The following is a 21936-nucleotide window of genomic DNA, read 5'->3' as shown; positions in this document are numbered from 1 at the left end:
CAACATTTACATTAATTTAAATAGCATCAACTGTTAACCCATCTGAATTAGATCAGCATGCTTTATCTATGGCAAGTTTAATTATTTATAAATCACTAAGATTTTTTTAAATGGCATTCAAAATAGCTTACACAGTCAAATCGTTAGAGACTTGACACTATTCAATTAATTTTCAGACGCTTTCATTAAAGTTGAATTTGATTTTTAGGTAGTTTAATTTTGTAGTGGGCAATCTTGTAACAACTGTCATTGTCAGAACCGCAATGAGTTGACGGCACAAATCATTACAAATGGGTATGATTTGGTGGCCATTACAGGAATATGGTTGCAGGGTGGCCAAGACTGGGAATTAAACATACAGGGGTATCCGACGGTTCGGAAAGATAGACAAGAAGGGAAAGGAGGTGGGGTAGCTCAGTTAATAAAGGATGATATCAAGGCAGTTGTGAGAGATGATATTGGCTCTAATGAACAAAATGTTGAATCTTTGTGGGTGGAGATTAGAGATAGTAAGGGAAAAAAGTCACTGGTGGGCGTAGTTTATAGGCCCCCAAGTAATAACTTCATGGTGGGGCGGGCAATAATCAAGGGAATAATGGAGGCATGTGAAAAAGGAACGGCAGTAGTCATGGGGGATTTTAACCTACACATCGATTGGTCAATTCAAATCGCACGGGGTAGCCTGGAGGAGGAATTCATAGAATGCATATGGGATTGTTTCTTAGAACAGTATGTTACAGAACCTACAAGGCAGCAAGCTATCTTAGATCTGGTCCTGTGTAATGAGACAGGAAAAATAAATGATCTCCTAGTAAAAGATCCTCTCGGAATGAGTGATCACAGTATGGTTGAATTTGTAATACAGATTGAGGGGGAGGAAGTTGTGTCAGAAACAAGCGTACTATGCTTAAACAAAGGGGACTACAGTGGAATGAGGGCAGAGTTGGCTAAAGTAGACTGGAAACACAGACTAAACGGTGGCACAATTGAGGAACAGTGGAGGACTTTTAAGGAGCTCTTTCATAGTGCGCAACAAAAATATATTCCAGTGAAAAAGGATGGAAAGAGAAGGGATAACCAGCCGTGGATAACCAAGGAAATAAAGGAGAGTATCAAATCAAAGACCAATGCGTATAAGGTGGCCAAGGTTAGTGGGAAACGAGAAGATTGGGAAAATTTTAAACAACAGCAAAGAATGACTAAAAAAGCAATAAGGAAAGGAAAGATAGATTACGAAGGTAAACTTGCGCAAAACATAAAAACAGATAGTAAAAGCTTTTACAGATATATAAAACGGAAGAGTGACTAAAGTAAATGTTGGTCCCTTAGAAGATGAGAAGGGGGATTTAATAATGGGAAATGTGGAAATGGCTGAGACTTTAAACAATTATTTTGCTTCGGTCTTCACAGACACAAAAACCATGCCAAAAATTGATGGTCACAGGAATGTGGGAAGGGAGGACCTTGAGACAATCACTATCACTAGGGGGGTAGTGCTGGACAGGCTAATGGGACTCAAGGTAGACAAGTCCCCTGGTCCTGATGAAATGCATCTCAGGGTATTAAAAGAGATGACGGAAGTTATAGCAGATTCATTCGTTATAATATACCAAAATTCTCTGGACTCTGGGGAGGTACCAGCGGATTGAAAAGCAGCTAATGTAACGCCTCTGTTTAAAAAAGGGGGCAGACAAAAGGCAGGTAACTATAGGCCAGTTAGTTTAACATCTATAGTGGGGAAAATGCTTGAAACTATCATTAAGGAAGAAATAGCGGGACATCTAGATAGGAATAGTGCAATCAAGAAGATGCAACATGGATTCATGAAGGGGAAATCATGCTTAACTAATTTACTGGAATTCTTTGAGGATATAACGAGCATGGTGGATAGAGGTGTACCGATGGATGTGGTGTATTTAGAGTTCCAAAAGGCATTCGATAAGGTGCCACACAAAAGGTTAGTGCAGAAGATAGAGATACGCGGAGTCAGAGGAAATGTATTAGCATGGACAGAGAATTGGCTGGCGAACAGAAAGCAGAGAGTCGGGATAAATGGGTCCTTTTCGGGTTGGAAATCGGTGGTTACTGGTGTGCCACAGGGATCGGTGCTGGGACCACAACTGTTTACAATATACATGGATGACCTGGAAGAGGGGACAAAGTGTAGTGTAACAAAATTTGCAGATGACACTAAGATTAGTGGGAAAGCGGGTTGTGTAGAGGACACAGAGAGGCTGCAAAGAGATGTGGATAGGTTAAGCAAATGGGCTAAGGTTTGGCAGATGGAATACAATGTCGGAAAGTGTGAGCTCATCCACCTTGGGAAAAAAAAACAGTAAAAGGGAATATTATTTGAATAGGGAGAAATTACAACATGCTGAGGTGCAGAGGGACCTGGGGGTCCTTGTGCATGAATCCCAAAAAGTTAGTTTGCAGGTGCAGCAGGTAATCAGGAAGGCAAATGGAATGTTGGCCTTCATTGCGAGAGGGATGGAGTACAAAAGCAGGGAGGTGCTGCTGCAACTGTATAGGGTATTGGTAAGGCCGCACCTGGAGTACTGCGTGCAGTTTTGGTCACCTTACTGAAGGAAGGATATACTGGCTTTGGAGGGGGTACAGAGATGATTCACTAGGCTGATTCCGGAGATGAGGGGGTTACCTTATGATGATAGATTGAGTAGACTGGGTCTTTACTCGTTGGAGTTCAGAAGGATGAAGGGTGATCTTATAGAAACATTTAAAATAATGAAAGGGATAGACAAGATAGAAGCAGAGAGGTTGTTTCCACTGGTCGGGGAGACTAAAACTAGGGAGCACAGCCTCAAAATACGGGGGAGCCAATTTAAAACCAAGTTGAGAAGGAATTTCTTCTCCCAGAGGGTTGTGAATCTGTGGAATTCTCTGCCCAAGGAAGCAGTTGAGGCTAGCTCATTGAATGTATTCAAGTCACAGATGGATAGATTTTTAACCAATAAGGGAATTAAGGGTTTCGGGGAGCGGGCGGGTAAGTGGAGCTGAGTCCACGGCCAGATCAGCCATGATCTTATTGAATGGCGGAGCAGGCTCGAGGGACTAGATGGCCTACTCCTGTTCCTAATTCTTATGTTCTTATGTTCTTATAATCTGTGTGGATACATCTATTTGATGGGGTTCTGTTGTATAGATCAGATTAACAATGCTAAATATCTTAATCATAACCCTGACTTTGTGGGATAACATACGAATGATTATCACGTTCATTTGAACTTTCTCTTTGTGTCAAAACCTATACTTTCAGCATGGGAAATAATTTCACTCCAAGCTCCTTCTGTCAACAAATTGTAAGATTCTTTCCCAAGCTGAAATAATAGACTTTGATGAGAGGTGCAGCACCATTAATCTGTTTGCAAAACAAAAACTGGCATTTATCTTCTACAGGTATTAGAATTCTTGCAGAGTGTCAATGTCCTGCCACTCCATCTGTGCATTCGTGCACCTGCATAATTAAGGAAGAATTTCAGATAAAGATACATTGCTATCGCTGGCCAAAGCATATGTTGTAGAATGTGCAGTCAACTAGTTGGTGACAACATGCTCTGCTCATTGGAACTTTAACATTAGAATTCAGTTCTAAACTGAAGCACATTTAAAGGGTTTAGAGAGTAAAATACATGTTGAATGTAGAATGTTACATTCAGCAGTATACACTGCACCACACCACAAGTTATATACAGATATATTAAGTGTAATAGCAAATTACAGCTTTGGATATAGTGATTGATTAGTTACGATCAAATATGGACCCATCCAAATCATTTATAACACTGTACACTAATAAAAAAGCACAAATTAAAAAAATTGCAAATGCTGGAAATTTGACACATTTTTTAAATCTGGATTGGTACCACATTGGGTACAATGGAAAAATATACAATTAAAAAAAAATGAATGTCCAAAACCCACAGGAAATTATGCAATATGAGAAAATATGGCATGTGGTTTTAAAAAAAAGCTCCATGAAATTGCAAAGCTTTTTCAAGGTTGTGGTGGCAACAGGAATATACTTTCTGTGAAGGAGGGAAATGAAAGCCTGCCTCAAAGTAACCCTATTAGGGTAATCTTAAAATAACCGACCAGGCAGGAAACTGGCAGGTTCAGTTCAGCTCTTTCTATTAAAAGATACCCAAAAGAAAATTGAGAAACACCACAAATCATTTTGTTTGGAGGCACAAAGTTAACTTATCAAATGTTCTTCAAATTCCAAACCTAAATCCATTATTCCATTTTAATTTGGATGACTGATATCAAACGGAGCATCGACACCACGCTTTATTGGATCTGTAAGGCCTTTGCTGCTTCCACCTTCCTGCATGAGAAACAGAACTTTATATCCGAATGTGACCTTTTCAAACAAACTTGGTCGAAGCACTAGATGCAACTTTTACACTTCAAGTTATATTCTCGAAATACAAAGCAAAACAGTACCATGGCAAAATGCTGTAAATCAGCAGCAAATTCTGTAAAACAAACAAATAAATATTTGAATGATAGTCACAATTAATTCCCTACAGAAAGAGGATAAGAAACATTAGACTGCAAGGATCCAGTCTAAAGCTCACTCTTCATTAGTTCCTCCTAGTTCTAACTATTCAGAGAAGTACCTGATAAAATGAGTTTTGAGCCAGCCCCATTAAAAAATAGAAAACCATGTAATTAAGTGGAAAAAATGCCTCCAGCAAAGCTTGAGCCAGAGAATTCGGTACATGGAAACCTAGGGGCCGAAATTACCCCATTCCCTAGCCTTGTTTTATAGCTAATGATTTATCGTCCAGGATTCAGCAGGCGGAAACAGGTTTGCGCTGTGCCCTTATTTTTCGCCTCGGGCGGGGGCGCACACGGAGATATCGCCCCACGCTGACCCGTTTGCACCCCCACATGATGCAAGATTGGCGTGGGGCGATGCCAAAGGGTCGCAAAGCTGTCATGGCTGGGGCGCCCTGGCCGGCCTGAAAGGAGAGGGCTACGCGCTTCGGCCATCATCTTTTTTTGTTGGCTGACTTTTCAGTCACCCTCCCTGGGGCCTAATCGGCGCCAGGAAAGCGGCTGCAGAGTTCGCAGCAGCCCTTCCCTTTAAAATCACGCCTCTGATACCGCCCCGCACAATTTTTTCCAAAGACCCCAATTCAGCGACATTTAGCGGCCCATATTCATTTAATTCAAATTGTGTGACCCAAACAAGGAATAGGGCAATTTCACCCACTCTACCTCCCACTTGGTGTTTGGATCTCTTGGGTCTCACACACTTTTTTTTTCTAGCTTCTTGTCAAATCCAGTGAGGTGCACAGCAAGTTCAGTAAAGAATCTAAAAGCTTAACCTATTGAATCCCGTTCAAATCACTTCAAGCCCCCACATCTCCTTATCTTTGTAACCTTCTCCAGCCCTACAACCCTTCAGAGAATTCTGTGTTCTTCCAACTCTGGCCTCAAGTGTATCCCCCATGCCAGTAGCCCCACCATTGGCAATTGTGCTTTTAATTGTCTCGGCCCCAAGCTTTGGAATTCCTTCCCTAAGCCTCTCCATATCCCTCTCCTCCTTTCAGACCCTCCTTAAAACCCACTTCTTCGACCAAGCTCTTAGTCACCCTGCTAATATTGAATTCTTTGGCCTGTTCAAACTTTTTCTTTGATTACACTTCTGTGAAGTGTCTTGGGACCTTTTTTATATTAAAAGTGCTATACAAATACAAGTTGTTGTTGAATAGCATGCTGTTAAAGACGTTAAAATCCTAGTTGCACCAAATTAATACCATGTGCAAATACAAATAAAGCACAGAGTACTTAAGGTCGTATATTCATCAGCCAACCAATCATCAAAAGAATGGGGTAGAAATTGCAGTCGGAGGCTTCTATTCTGAAGAAACTCTAGAGAAGAGAAAGTGCAGGAGTGCAATTAAAAAGGAAATTCGGAAAGCAAAGAGAGAGCATGAAAACATTTTGGCAAGTAAAATCAAGAAAAACCCAGATATTTTATAAATATATTAAGAGCACGAGGATAATTAAAGAAAGAGTAGGGCCTATTAGTCCATAATCTGTGTGTGGAGGCAGTAGACGTGGTTATGGTTCTTAATGAATACTTTGCATCTGTTTTCACAAAAGAAAGGGACGATGCAGACATTGCAATTAGGGAGGAGGAGTGTGCAATGTTAGATGCAATAAACCTAGTGAGAGAAGAAGTATTAAGGGGTTTAGCAGCTTTGAAAGTGGATAAATCCCCAGGCCCGGATGAAATATATCCCAGGCTGTTGAGAAGCAAAAGAGGAAATAGCAGAGGCTCCGACCATCATTTTCCAATCCTCTCTGGCTACAGGTGTGGTGGACTAGAGGACTGCTAACGTGGTACCTTTTTTAAACAGGGAGAAAGGGATAGACCGCGTAATTAGAGGCCAGTCAGCCTAACATCGGTAGTGGGAAAATTATTAGAAAAAATTCTGAGGGACATTTAGAAAGACACGGATTAATCAAAAACAGTTAGCGTGAATTTGTTAAGATAAGGTCATGTCTGACTAATTTGATTGAATTTTTTGAAGAGGTAACAAGGAGAGTCGAAGAGGGTCGTACGTTTGATGTAGTGTATATGGATTTTAGCAAGGCTTTTGATAAAGTCCCACATAGCAGACTGATCACAAAATTAAAAGCCCATGGGATCCAGGGCAAAGTGGCAAGTTGGATCCAAAATTGGCTCAGAGGCAGGAAGCAAAGGGTGTTTTTGTGACTGGAAGGCTGTTTCCAGTGGGGTTACGCAGGGCTCAGTACTAAGTCCCTTGCTTTTTGTGGTATATCAATGAATTAGACTTGAATGTACGGGGTATGATTAAGAAGTTTGCAGATGATACTAAAATAGGCTGTGTGGTTGATAATGAAGAAGAATGCTGTAGACTGCAGGAAGATATCAATGAACTGTTCAGGTGGGCAGAACAGTGGCAAATGGAATTCAATCCAGACAACTGTGAGGTAATGCATTTGGGGAGGGCTAACAAGGCAAGGGAATACACATTAAATGGTAGGACACTGAGAAGTGTAGAGGAACAATTAGACCTTGGAGTGCATGTCCACAGATCCCTAAAGGTAGCAGGCCAGGTAGATAAGGTGGTTAAGAAGGCATACGGAATGCTTGCCTTTATTAGCCAAGGTGTAGAATATTAGAGCAGAGAGGTTATGCTTGAACTTTATAAAACACTAGTTAGCCCACAGCTAGAGTACTGCGTGCAGTTGTCACCACATTACAGGAAAGATGTGATTGCACTAGAGCGGGTACTGAGGAGATTTAGGAGGATGTTGCCTGGACCGGAGAATTTTAGCTATGAGGAAAGATTGGATAGGCTGGGTTTGTTTTCTTTGGAACAGAGGAAGCTGAGGGGAGACTTTATTGAGGTATATAAAATTATGAGGGGCCTAGATAGAGTGGATAGGACGGACCTATTTCTCTTAGAGGTCAAGAACCAGGGGGCATAGATTTAAAGTAATTGGTAGGAGGTTTACAGGGGATTTGAGGGGAAATTTCTTCACCCAGAGGGTGGCGGGGTTCTGGAACTCACTGCCTGAAAGGGTGACAGAGGCAGAAATCCTCACCACATTTAAAAAGTATTTGAATGTGCACTTGAACTGCCGTAACCTAATGGGATATGGACCAAGAGCTGGAAAGAGGATTAGGCTGGATAGCTCTTTGTTGGCCGGCGCAGACATAATGGGCTGAAATGGCCTCCTTCGTGCTGTAAATTTCTATGATTTTATGTACACAGCATCAACCGCACTACCCTCATCAATCCTCTCTGTCACTTCAAAGAACTCAATCAATTTGGTCAAACACGATTTGCCTTTAACAAATTTGTGCTGACTTTCATTTATTAGCCCATACCTGTTCAAATGGCAATTCATTTTTATCCTGGATTAGTGTCTCCACCATCGATGTTAGGCTGACAGGCCTGAAGTTGCCGGGCTTTTTTAAACAAGGGTGTAATATTTGTAATTTTCTAGTCCTCTGGAATCACCCCCTTATCTAAGGAGGATTGGAAGTTTGTGGCCAGAGCAGTCGCAATTTCCATGTTTACTTCCCGAATTCATTCCAACTCATTTAATTGTTCGCTTTAAAACAATAGCTCATGATCAATATTAAGCAAAAACATAAGGATCACTAATAGGGTATTCTGCTCCTCGAACATTTTCTGCCATTAAATTAGATCACGGTTGATCTGTACCTCAACCTCTTGGGCCCATCTTTGCTCCATATCCCTTGATACCCATAACAAAAATCTATTGATCTTAAAATTTTGAATTGACCCAGCATTCACAGCTGTTCCAGATATCTACTACATTTTGTGTGAAGAAGTATGTCCTGATTTCGCTCCTGAATGGCATGACTCTAATTTTACAATTAAGCTCCCTTATTCTGGATTCCTCACCAGATGAAATAGTTTCCTCTGTATCTAACTTACTGAATCCCTTTATCATTTAAATACCTCTCAATCTTCGATATTCAAGAGAAGACAAGCCACGTTTATACAATCTGTCCTCATAATTTAACCCTTTAAGCCCTGGTATCATTCTGATGAATCTGCACTGCACACCCTCCAAGCCCAATATATTGGCTGGAACCTCCACTTTTGTGCTTATCGCCCAGTAAAAAAGGGTTTTCAGATCACCGGCTTCTTGCCCATTCTCAAAGCACCTAGTCTCCATTTTTTAAAATGGGCATTACCGTGAGCGATATGAAATAGGCGTTAGTGTAAAATTTTTTTGACCTTCTGCCGTAAAGTGTCGCCGTCCTTAGCAACGGCATGGCAACACTCGATTCCCACGATTCAGGAGGTCAAGGGTCATCATGACATGCGCAGAAGAAAAGACAGAGAGAGAGGGAGCTCAGAGGCACTGAAAGCATGTGTGGCTATGGCGCGTGCTTGTCTGGCTGTTGTGGGAGGCATGAGGGAGATTCACCAGCAGCAAAAAGCCTACTAAGCACCAAGAACATAGTTGGCACCGAGTTTTTGTCCAACAAATAAGATATAACATGGAAGGGATGGAGGAGGCCCTGGAGCTGGTAGCCAGGAACACTGGTGGCAGAGGGCTCCTAGTGGTCCGGGAGCACGGCACTGCATCCCAAGGTGCCGCACCCCCATTGTCAACCACACGAGAGCCAGCAGCAACATCTTGCTTCTGGCTCGGAGCACGTTGCCACCTCGGGACCGTCCTCGCCCGTATCCTTCCAAGCAGCGTTTCGGCCGTTACACCTCCCCCCCACCCCCACCCACCCCAATGAAGCATCGCCTGAGGAGCTCCTCGGCCTCGTGGCTTGGAGTCAGGAGGGGAAGGGGAAGGGGTAGAGGTGGGGAGGAGAAGGGACGGGGCGAAGGGTTGGTTTGTACAGAAATACTGATGGTTTCAGACTAATGTTCGGTTTAAATGTTTTTTATTTAACAAAACCTTGTAGCGCATTGGCTCAGATAGCTGCAACGTTACACGCTGATGATTCCTTAACATCAAAAGGTATAATTACACTTAACTTCAATCAACTTAAACTTTAACTGTCACCAAGGTGATGCCCACCATTGATGTATGACCTGCACACCCAGCAGTGTGTCAGCCTTGTAAATAACACCAACGTTCTTTCAGGCAAAGCGATAATTGATGAGCTCCTCACGTAAGGTTCTTGCAGCTATCATGCCACCACGGGCGCTTTCATGCGGTCTACAGGGAGGGCGGGGGCATGGCTTCAGCGTCAGCCTGATTGTCTGGGCCGATGTCAGCGTCTGCCTCCTCGTCCTCCTCTTCCTCTCTCTGGTGAGGTAGACTGTCAGACTCATCAGGCAATTCTTGTCCCCTCCTGATAGCCAAGTTGAGCAGCATGGAGCACACCACCATGAATTGAGCTACCTGCTCAGGGTGGTATTGGAGGTCGCCTCCTGAGTGGTCCAGACATCTAAAGCTCTGCTTCAGCACTCCAATGGTTTTCTCCACGATATTATGATTTGCTCTGTGACTCTCGTTGTGGGTGTCACGCAGGGGCGTCATCAGCCAGGTGGCGAGGCCATATCCTTTGTCACCAAGCATCCAGCATTGATTTTGTGGCTCATTGTTAAACAAGTCAGATACAGTGCTCTCACGCAGGATGTGATCATCATGGATGCTGCCCGGAAATTGAGCACTCACTGCCAGTATAATTTGCTGGTAGTTGACAACCAGTTGGACATTCAGGGAGTGGAATCTCTTGCGGTTCCTGAAAACCACAGCATCATGAAAAGGTGCCCGCATCGCGATGTGCATACAGTCTATTGCTCCCTGCACCTTGGGGAATTTTGCAATTCTGGAGAATCCTAGAGCCCTCTCACTCTGTGTCTCCCTGGTCATAGGGAAGCTGATCAAGCCCCTCTTGCGTGTGTACAGGGCTTCAGTAACCTGTCTAAAGCAGCGATGTGTGGCATGCTGAGAAAGTCCACAAATGTCTGCAGCTGTGGCCTGAAATGAACCCGAGGCGTAGAACGACAGTGCCGTGGTGTCTTTGACCTCGACGGACAGTGCAGTGCCAGATGGTGCTGGCAGGCTGCAGATCTGCTCTTATCAGCTGGTAACCTCTTTGTGGAAGCGCAGTCTCCGAAGGCAGGTGGTGTCGGTCAAGTCGAGGTAAGACTGCTTCTCCTTGTACTTGCGGGGATGTAACGTCTGGTCCTCCTCATCAGTCTGTCACATCTTACATTGGGCACATAATGCAGTGGAGCGTTCCTTCAGCAATCTCGAGTTTGTTGCATGTAATTGGTCACCAAGAGAAGGTGAGAAAGGACAGGCCCCAGTGCAGTAGCTCTCCGTTTTCCACCGATTGGTCACAAACAAGGAATGTCTTGTCGAAGATACCTATTCAATTCCAATCGGTCACAGTATGGTCAAGATGTTTGTACAGATGTTCACATCAACTCCAACGACGTGCAGAGTACATCCGAACTCCTCCGAGGTTGAAGCACAGCAGCCTTTTAAAGAACGCGACATGTGATATAGAACATGGCATCCATAATGCTGTGATTAGTTCCGGCTAGTTCCACTTTTTCTGGGCAGTTTTTTGGGCGAGCGATATTGTGGCCGATATGTGTGCGAGGTGGTGAGATTGACGCTGAGCGATCTCATGGCCGCTAGTTTCGGTAATATGCTCTTTACGACAAAAAAAAGTGGGCGGGCGGTATTATTGAATCTCGGCATTAAATCAGTGTGAAAAATGACGCTGGCCGATATTATGGGTGTTGATTTCACCCATTCTGATGATTCCGCCCAAAACAAGTGGGCGGGCGGTAATATTTTTTCCCGGCGTTAAGCATATGGGGAAAGTAACGCTCGGCGATAAGTTCCCTAAAAATGCCCGTCAGTTTCCATTTTGTGCCAAAATGGGCGATATATGGGCGTTATACGTAATTTCAGCGGTAAAATGTGTGTTAAGTGGGCATTGAGCATGCAAAAAAAGGTTCTTGAGGTGCAGTGCCAAAACTGTAGTCCAGATGGGGTCTGACCAAGGCTCTATACAACTGAAGTATAACTTCCTCCCTTTTGCATTCCGGCCCCTTTGAGATAAAAGTCAACATTCCCTTAACCTTTCTGATTGCTTTTTGTACCTGTCCACTAGCTTTTTCGTGATTTGCGTATATGAACACTCAAATCTCCTTGCTCCTCTACAGTTCCTAGTTTCTCACCATTTAGAAAATTTGTCTTTCTGGGATCCAAAGTGGATGACCTCATACTTCGCCACATTGAACTCCAATTGCCATTGTTTTGCCCACTCACTTTATCTATGTCCCTTTGTAACTTCCTGCTGCCATCTGCACTACTTACTGTATCTTCCAACTTAGTACCATCTGCAAACTTTGATATACAATTCTCCAGTCCTAACCATTAGTGCTGTGATCAATAGTGCCACCTAGTAAGTGTCAGCAAGAGTTTGGAGTAAACCAACTACCCATTCTTTTAGCAGCTAAGCTGTTACAATCAGACTGACAGAAAATAGAGGATACCAGTCAGGAACAGGAAATGCCACAAAATATACTCCTAATCTTCACTTGTCCTCGTCCAAAAGAGAACAAATCAGCACACATAAATTTTGGCAGTACGACAATACAATTAGCTGTTGTAGAATTGTGCCTTTTACAGTACACCAGATATAGAGAAAAAAACACACCATATCCTAGCTGCACATCCTAAGCAAATTAATCAACAGCTTGGCACTGGTTATTAGTTTCCAAACGTAAAGGCAGCTTAGCATTTATTATTTTGTCAACTATGTAATATTCATTACTGAAAGCAGTCCCAAATAGTTAGATAAATAGAAAATCCAGGAAAACAACCTGCCCTTATGTGAAGAACTTTATGTTAAGTCAGCCTATAGGGTGTGTGTTTCTGTAGGTATTCCCAGGCAGCGCTGGGAATTTCAGCAGAAACATCCCAATTAACAGCCACAGGTCCCACTTTAAGTTCAGTTAAGTCTCCAACAGTCTATACATAACAAGATGCTAACTGATCCCAGAGGGATTGATTATCAGTACTAATGGCCTCTATGCTTGCTCAGAGGGAAAGAAAAAATATTTAGCGTTTTCTTCAGCCTGTCTCCCTGTCAGAGCTTCCAATATATGTCCATGAGACATTTGCTCCTGTTGCGCTGCCACCCTGCTGCACTTGCAGCTCGTAATTAATGCTGCACTTCCGTTGTTCAGATAAGACGATAAATCGAGGCCCCGTCCACCGACACAGGTGGACATAAAAGATTCTACTGCACTATTCGAAAAGCAGGTGAGTTCTCAACCAACATCACTAAAACAGATTACCTGCTCATTATCACACTGATGTTTCTGCGACCTTGCTGCGCGCAAAGTGGCGGCCACCTATCCTACAACAATGATGCCAGCCACGACTTCTGCATCTTACGTAGGCCCCACCTTCTTTTAATGGGAGCTTGGTCCAAAGCTCGAATTACGCCATTAATATTATGGTGGCTGGGAACACGGTGGGTTGGAGGCGGGATTTCGAACATTAAGATTTTAACCCCTGACCCGACCCTTTCCTGCCCGTCGGGAGGCTACAATGTCTAAACTCAAATGACTTTACACGAACTGCTACTCTTTTCTCTTACAGTTCAGAAAGTTACCCAAGACCCGAGAATGAAATATATCGGGGAGAAAATTGCCCCGCACCCTGTTTGGAGGCGGTAATCTTCCGGGGCCGGGACGTTTATCACCCAGCCCAGAAATTCCGCATCCGGCACGGAACTCAGACCTTCCGCCCCTCAATGGACGCGGAGCGCTATCGGAGCCGCTCCGCATCCGTGGTGGGGCGATCCCAGGGCAGTAGCTCGGCACGGAGTCCAGAGACACGGTCCGGAGGCCAGCGTCCCAGCATAGTGCTGATGCAGCAGAATGCACTTCCCCTTAAAGGGGAGGGCCGCTGTGCGCTCTGCAGTCCCTTTGATGGCCACCACTGGGCCACCAGGGATGCCCTCGGTTGCTATTATGGCGTTGCAGGCTGCAGGATGGCCGACAGAAGAGTCGCCTGATAGAAAAGTATGGCGGCCCAATGTGCAAACGGCCTCCCCTTTGAGGTGCACCCCGGCGGCGGATGTCGCAACCCACAAAGCTGGCAGTGACATCGGCCGGTGCCATTCTCACTGCCCGCGGGGCATAAATAGGTCGGCGTGGGGCAGTGAGGGGTCAGTGCGCACGGTGATGACATCATCTGTGTGCGTGCGCCAGCCTGGGGCACTAATTGTGGCGCTAATGACACAACGCCCTCCCCAAACCTCATGTGGAATTTCCCCAGAGATGCTATCGACCCCTTTCCCCGGACGATAACCTCGTTGCGCCCCATTAGCGGCCCCAGGAGGTGCTAATGGGGCTATAAAAAAGGGCAATTTCATATCCACTGATTTTAAATTTCCTCAAAAGCTATCCACTATGCTCCAGTACACTTAGAATTACCATAAAGTTGTATTTCCCTCTTTTGCACTCAGATTCAGTGGTGTTATACAACTTCCACACTATCATATAACCACATATGTTGGCTTTGGTTGTTTACACTAACACAAGGTTCTCTAAATACTATTCAAAAGGTTCAGACACATCTCACATATTTCCCTTTTGTAAAGTGCAGTCTTTGATTTGTTGCCAAGTACAGTGCAGCCCTGAGCTTACTATAGGGGTTTCAATTAGTTTAGAATGTGTTGCAATAAGAAGCACTAGCAGAGACCCGCAAAACATTTGCGGTCAAATTGGTATCTTTATTGTAACAGTACTTGTTTAGACTATCATCTTCTTCATCTATAGAATCAATGCTGATGTCCTCCCTCCCTCCCCTCTCTCTATCCCTCCCTCGCTCCTTCTCTCTCACTCACTTTGACCCTCCCATCTTCTCCCTCCCTCTTCCTCCACCTCCCACCATCCCTCTTACTACCTCCTTCAATCTCGCCCCCTCCCCCTCTCTCCCTCCCTACCCCATGCCCTTTCCTCTCTCTCTCCCATCCCTCCCTCTCTTCCCCTCTCTCTCACCTGCCGCTCCCGCCACGTGCTGCTTTCGGCACCGCGGCAATGCCCGTGGAGGCCCCGCCCACCCGTGCCCACGCCCATGGGCCCTGCTGCATCCACTGCCGCCTCCATCGCTCCTCGTCCTTGTGGGGCCGGGCAGGCCCTGATCGCCCACTGGTTGGTGCAACTGTCACTTGGCCCGGACCATGGCTCCCAGTCCCTGCCCCAAGGTCAGACAAAAACTGACTATTATTATAGATTAGCCAGTGACACCCACACTCCAAGAATTATAAAAAAAAGAAATATTTGATATCTGCAATTCCCATCCCCTTCAAGAAACAGAAATACATAATTTGGTACCATGGCATGTCTGTGTAAAACAACAGATAAAGCAGAGGTTTTCAAACCTTTTATGTGAGGACCCTTGTAAATATTGACACACTCCAACATACACCTGTAAATACTGGTTAGCTTTCTCTTACTGGAGATAGTCATTGCCTGGCACTTATGTGGCACGAATGTTACTTGCCACTTATCAGCCTGAATGTTATCCAGGTCTTACTGCATGCAGACATGGACTGCTTCATTATCTGAGGAGTTACGAATGGAACGGAACACAATCATCAACGAACATCCTCACTTCTGACCTTATGGTGGAAGGAAGTTCATTGATGAAGCAACTGAAGATGGTTGGACCTCAGACACTGCCCTGAGTAACTCTTGCAGTGATGTCCTGGGGCTGAGATGATTGGCTTTCAGCAACCACAATCATCTTCCTTTGTGCTAGGCATGACTTCAGCCAGTGGAGAGATTTTCCCCGATTCCCATTGACTTCAATTTTATTAGGGCTCCTTGGTCAAAAGCTGCCTGATGTCATTGGCAGTTATTCTCACCTTCCCTCTGGAATTCTGCTCTTTTGTCTATGTTTGTACAGTATAAAACCATGTTTAGTCATCTCCAATTATTTCAACAATATTTTGACATACCCTTCAACACAAGAGTAACATTTTCAGAAACCAATGAAGAGACACACATATTAAATCAAAAGCCAGAAAGTTAAATATAGATTCAGTGTCTTTTACAGCAAGCTGTATCTGGTTATGACACTTACATTCTAGCTAGCTCAGACTGCATTTTTTTGCCAAGCATCATTTAACTGTCCAGCAACCAGCTGAAGAAAATCCAGGAACTGTGCAGCTAAACATAAGCACCTGAAAGAGAAATTCAGGTGGATGTTCTGATGAATCGTTTCACCTAGAACATTAACCTTTAAGATGTTTCTGTGGAACATCTTAACAGAATTTGAACAACTTTGTGAATTTTGGTTTTAATGTACTGTATCATGCTAAAACTAGTTGGCTTGATGACAGCTAGAATCATTTTTAACGAGTCAAGAGTAAAACTGTTCCAATACAGTTCAGTGTCATTCAAAAATATGAAAGTTTATGAATGTACTCAATCCAGTTCCTTACCTTAGGGAATTGCTTTACAGGAATTAACACTTTTTGAGCCAACTTCATGTTTTTGTTACTGACGACATCCACAAACTTCTCTTCATCACTTCCCTCTCCTGCCTCAATTTTGGTTATCTCTGCAAAGAAAAAACAAACATGGAAGATCATTAAGGGAATGCATTCAAACTTTTGACGAACATAAAAGCTGTTCAACATCCATGCATACATACAAAAATAATACACTAAATGAAAAAGTAAATAGCACCTGAATAAACTTGTACATTGGGATCTCCATTTCCTTAAAAAGCTTAAAAATCAACCCAAACCTTCTTCTGTTGATTGGCTGTAAAGTTTCTATGCAAAATGAGTTTGTGAAACTTTAATCCAGCTTCTAGTGACATGTGCCAACTGGACAAACTGGCTCTAATTTGTCAATAAATTGATAATCTCTGGCAGAGGACATAGAGTGTGCAACACAGGTATCAGATATAAACAACACTAACAAAATATTCTGATTGGCGTGTATGACTCGTCACTGTGACCATGGTACAACACAAATTTCATTTACTTAGCACCTTTAACATAGAAAAAATATCATAAGGTGCTTCAGAAGAGTAATCGAAAATAAAATGGTCACTGAGCCAAAGCAGATATAGGCTGAAGAGTTGGGTTTTAAAGAGGGTCTTAAAGGAGTGGGAGATGGAGAGGCAATGGATTTAGAGAGGGAATTCCAGAGCATGGAGTGCATGCCATTGAATGCATGGCCGACAATGGTGGGGGAAAGCGAGGGTGGATGCAGAAGAGGCCAGAGCAACGAGGAGATCAGGACCGGGGGAAGGTTATTGGGATAGAGAGCGGTGAAGATTTAAATATAAACATGAGCATTTTAAATTGGGGGAGAACAGGGGTGATGGTTGAGGGCAACTTGACACAAGATAGAATTTGGGCAGCAGAGTTTCGGATGAGCTGAAGTTTACAGAGGACGGAGGATGTGGGGCTGGCCAGGAAAACACTAGAATAGCCGTGTCTGGGAAGAGAAGTCACTGCTGGAGATGCTCTAGCTACAACCAGATAGGTAAAAGTGGAACCAAGCGAGGTAGGTCACACCAAGCAGATTAATTAAGGAGAGACACTGGAGAAGAATGGTGTGGTCAACTGACGATCCAGTCAAGGAGAACAAAGAATATAGTTACAGGAGGAGGCCATTCAGGAGAGATGATGCACCATGGTCACAGTGGTTAGTCATGCATGCCAATCAGAATATTTTGTTATCCAGTTATGTTGTTTATCACCCAACCACTGACAGTAATGTTTCAATTTAACACCTGCCAGACCAAAGAGATGGAAAACATTACTTCAAACTGCAGCTGTTGAATTACCGCTGGCTGTGATCTCTGCTGTACCTTTTTCAAATACTTGTGATAGATCTGTTTTGTCCAGCACCCGCTACTGAGGTTAACATGTGGTTTGTGGTAACTGCACTGACTCTTCTGTCAGAAACTAATCTTGTGTCTGCCTTCAAGGCCACAGTTCAAGAAGCACATAATACAACCTTCAGAAATGCCAGGACATTGGGCCCAAGTTTCCACAAGAAAAAAAACGGGCGCCCCTCCGAGCTGGGCGCCCGTTTTTCGCGCCTAAAAAAATCCTCGGTATTCTCCACCGACTTACAGGTCCTGTGGCACTCGGCGCAGCCGGCACGAGCTGTGAGGGGGGCGGAGCCAGGTCCCTGCGCTGAAAACAGTGCCGGGACCTCTGCACATGCGCGCTACAGTCGGCATGAGAATGAGGCTCCTCCCACGGCCAGCTCCTGCTCCCCGCCCGACCAGACCCGACACTCGCTGCCCCCCCCTCCCAGACCCGACCCGAGACCCGCTCACCCCCCCCCCCCCCCGAGACCCGCTCCCCCCCGCCCTGACCGACCGAGACCCGAGACCCGCTCTGCCCCCCCCCCCGCCCCGACACCCGCTCTCCCCCCTCGCCCCGACCCGACACCCGCTCCCCCCCAACCGAGACCCGAGACCCGCTCTTCCCCACCCCCCCGCCCCGAGTCCCGCGGCCCGCTCCCCCCCCCGACACGACACCCGCTCCCCCCCCGACCCGACACCCGCTCCCCCCCCCCCGACCCGACACCCGCTCCCCCCCTCCCGACCCGACACCCGCTCCCCCGACCCCCTCTCTTCCCTCCCCTCCCCTCTCTCCCCTCCCTCTCTCCCTCTCTCCCCTCCCCTCCCCCTCCCCTCCCTCTCTCCCCTCCCCCTCTCCCCTCCCCGCCTCTCTCTCCCCTCCCCCTCTCCCCTCCCCTCCTCTCTCTCCCCTCCCCCTCTCCCCTCCCCTCCTCTCTCCCTCTCTCTCTCTCTCTCTCTCGCTCAGCGGCACGAACAGCTGCAGAATTCTCCCTGGCTGAAGCACTTTCACACAGGTAGGAAGATGGTTTATTTAATCTTTTCTTGGCTTATAAATGTTTATTCAGGTTGGATTTATTTGTATAATATTTGTAGAAGTATAAATTAGGATTTATTGTCGAATTTAATGAGTTCCCTTCCCCCCCGCCTCGTTCTGGACGCCTAATTTGTAACCTGCGCCTGATTTTTTAATGTGTAGAACAGGTTTTTTCAGTTCGACAAAAATCTTCACTGGCGCCATTCTACTTTAGTTTGGAGTACATTTTCATAGAAACATAGAAACATAGAAACATAGAAAATAGGTGCAGGAGCAGGCCATTCAGCCCTTCTAGCCTGCACCGCCATTCAATGAGTTCATGGCTGAACATGAAACTTCAGTACCCCCTTCCTGCTTTCTCGCCATAACCCTTGATCCCCCGAGTAGTAAGGACTTCATCTAACTCCCTTTTGAATATATTTAGTGAATTGGCCTCAACTACTTTCTGTGGTAGAGAATTCCACAGGTTCACCACTCTCTGGGTGAAGAAGTTTCTCCTCATCTCGGTCCTAAATGGCTTACCCCTTATCCTCAGACTGTGACCCCTGGTTCTGGACTTCCCCAACATTGGGAACATTCTTTCTGCATCTAACCTGTCTAAACCCGTCAGAATTTTAAACGTTTCTATGAGGTCCCCTCTCATTCTTCTGAACTCCAGTGAATACAAGCCCAATTGATCCAATCTTTCTTGATAGGTCAGTCCCGCCATCCCGGGAATCAGTCTGGTGAACCTTCGCTGCACTCCCTCAATAGCAAGAATGTCCTTCCTCAAGTTAGGAGACCAAAACTGTACACAATACTCCAGGTGTGGCCTCACCAAGGCCCTGTACAACTGTAGCAACACCTCCCTGCCCCTGTATTCAAATCCCCTCGCTATGAAGGCCAACATGCCATTTGCTTTCTTAACCGCCTGCTGTACCTGCATGCCAACCTTCAATCACTGTGGAAACTTTCAAATCAGGCGTCAGTGGCCGGACACGCCCACTTTTGAAGAAAAAATTCTGTTCTAAACTAGAACTGTTCTACCTGACGAGAACTGCAGAAAAAAAAATGTGGAGAATTGCGATTTCTAAAATAGTCCGTTCTCCACCAGTTGCTCCTAAAAATCAGGCGCGAATCATGTGGAAACTTGGGCCCATTGAAACTAAGAAAGTATGTAAACAAAATTGAAGTGCATTGCAAACACAACTTAATCCACACAGATTCTACTACTCTGCAAAGACCCTTATATTTACCCTTATAAAGTGACATTTCCTGCAAAAGGTCATCGACCTGAAATGTTAACTGTCGCCTGGCGCTTCACAGGAGCGTTATAAAACAACATTTGACAGTTACCACACAAGGAGATAATAGGGCCAATAACCAAAAACTTGGTCAAAGTTTTAAGGAGCATCTTAACAGGAGGAAAGAGAGGTAGAGAGGTGGAGAGGTTTAGGGAGATAATTCGAGAGCTTAGGGCTTGGCCTCAAGAGTGTACCAAGAGTAAAGTGTATCAATCCTAGTTAGTGGTAACAGAAATTCAACGTGTCCTCTAAATAGAAGTGCATTTTAATAAAAGACGAAGAGGTGATCTCATCGAAGCAAATAAGATTATGAGGGCAAGTGGATGCAGAGAGGATGTTTCCACTTATAGGGGAGACGAGAACTAGGGGCATAATCTTAGAATAAGGGGCCACACATTTAAAACTGAGAGGAGGAGGAATTTCTTCTCTCAGAGGGTTGTGAATCTGTGGAATTCGCTGCCGTAGAGAGCTGCGGAAGCTCGGGCATTGAATAAATTTAAGACAGAGATGGTTTCTTAACCGATAAGGGATTAAGGGGTTAACAGAGAAACATAGAAAATAGGTTCAGGAGTAGGCCATTCGGCCCTTCGAGCCTACACCACCATTCAATAATATCATGACTGATCATTCACCTCAGTACCCATTTCCTGTTTTCTCTCCATACTCCTTGATCCCTTTAGCCATAAGGGCCATATCTAACTCTCTCTTGAATATATCCAATGAACTGGCATCAACAACTCTTTGCGGTATGGAATTCCACAGGTAAACAACTGTCTGAGTGAAGAAGTTTCTCCTCATCTCAGTCCTAAATGGCTTACCCCTTATCCTCAGACTGTGGCCTCTGGTTCTGGACTTCCCCAACATCGGGAACATTCTTCCTGCATCTAACCTGTCCAGTCCCGTCAGAATTTTATAATTTTCTATGAGATCCCCTTTCATCCTTCTAAACTCCAGTGAATACAGGCCCAGTCGATCCAGTCTCTCCTCATAGGTCAGTCCTGGCATCCCGGGAATCAGTCTGGTGAACCTTCGCTGCACTCCCTTAATAGCAAGAACGTCCTTCCTCAGATTACGAGACCAAACTGGACAGAATATTCCAGGTGAGGCCTCACCAAGGCCCTGTACAACTGCAGTAAGACCTCCCTGCTCTTATACTCAAATCCCCTAGCTATGAAGGCCAACATACCATTTGACTTCTTCACCGCCTGCTGTACCTGCATGCCAACTTTCAATGACTGATGTAGCATGACACCCAGGTCTGGTTGCACCTCCCCTGTTCTTAATCTGCCGCCATTCAGATAATATTCTGCCTGTGTGTTTTTGCCCCCAAAATGGATAACCTCACATTTATCCACATTATACTGCATCTGCCATGCATTTGTCCACTCACCTAACCTGTCCAAGTCACCCTGCAGACGTTTAGCATCCTCCTCACAGCTCACACCTCCACCCAGCCTAGTGTCATCTGCAAACTTGGAGATATTACACTCAATTCCTTCATCTAAATCATTACTGTATATTGTAAATAGTTGGGGTCACAGCACTGAGCCCTGCGGCACCCCACTAGTCACTGCCTGCCATTCTGAAAAGGACCCGATTATCCCGACTCTCTGCTTCCTGTCTGCCAACCAGTTCTCTATCCATGTCAGTACATTACCCCAATACCATGCGCTTTAATTTTGCACTAATCTCTTGTGTGGGACCTTGTCAAAAGCCTTTTGAAAGTTCAAATACACCACATATCCACTGGTTCTCCCTTGTCCACTCTACTAGTTACATCCTCAAAAAATTCTAGAAGATTTGTCAAGCATGATTTCCCTTTCATAAATCCATGCTGACTTGGACTGATGCTGTCACTGCTTTCCAAATGCGCTGCTATTTCATCTTTAACAATTGCTTCCAACATTTTCCCCACTACTGATGTCAGGCTAACCGGTCTATAATTATCTGTTTTCTCTCTCCCTCCCTTTTTAAAAAGTGGTGTTACATTAGCTACCCTCCAGTTCATAGGAACTGATCCAGAGTCGATAGACTGTTGGAAAATGATCACCAATGCATCCACTATTTCTAGGGTCACTTCCTTAAGTACTCTGGGATGCAGACTATCAGGCCACGGGGATTTATCGGCCTTCAATCCCATCAATTTCCCTAACATAATTTCCCGCCTAATAAGGATTTCCTTCAGTTCCTCCTTCTCACTAGACCCTCAGTCCCTTAGTATTTCCGGAAGGTTAGTTG

The 21936-nt window shown here is 44.9% G+C and overlaps 1 protein-coding gene across 3 annotated transcripts in view; it reads right to left on the bottom strand.

Moving 5' to 3' along the window:
* LOC139277237 (KH domain-containing, RNA-binding, signal transduction-associated protein 3-like) overlaps positions 1 to 21936 on the bottom strand; it is a 403185-nt gene that overhangs the window by 169496 nt on the left and 211753 nt on the right. For all 3 annotated transcript variants that reach the window (XR_011596058.1, XR_011596060.1, XM_070895430.1), the window contains exon 2: positions 15992 to 16110. Coding sequence is in view for 1 of the 3 variants with exons in the window: in XM_070895430.1 (XP_070751531.1) it covers positions 15992 to 16110 (119 nt within the window). In the remaining 2 variants the exon portion in view is untranslated. The remainder of the gene's footprint in view (positions 1 to 15991; positions 16111 to 21936) is intronic.

The sequence above is a fragment of the Pristiophorus japonicus genome, chromosome 1 (genome assembly GCF_044704955.1).
Source record: "Pristiophorus japonicus isolate sPriJap1 chromosome 1, sPriJap1.hap1, whole genome shotgun sequence".
NCBI classification, from domain to species: domain Eukaryota; kingdom Metazoa; phylum Chordata; class Chondrichthyes; family Pristiophoridae; genus Pristiophorus; species Pristiophorus japonicus.
Note: the sequence above shows the minus strand (reverse complement) of the source record. Positions and strands in the feature narration are given on the sequence as shown.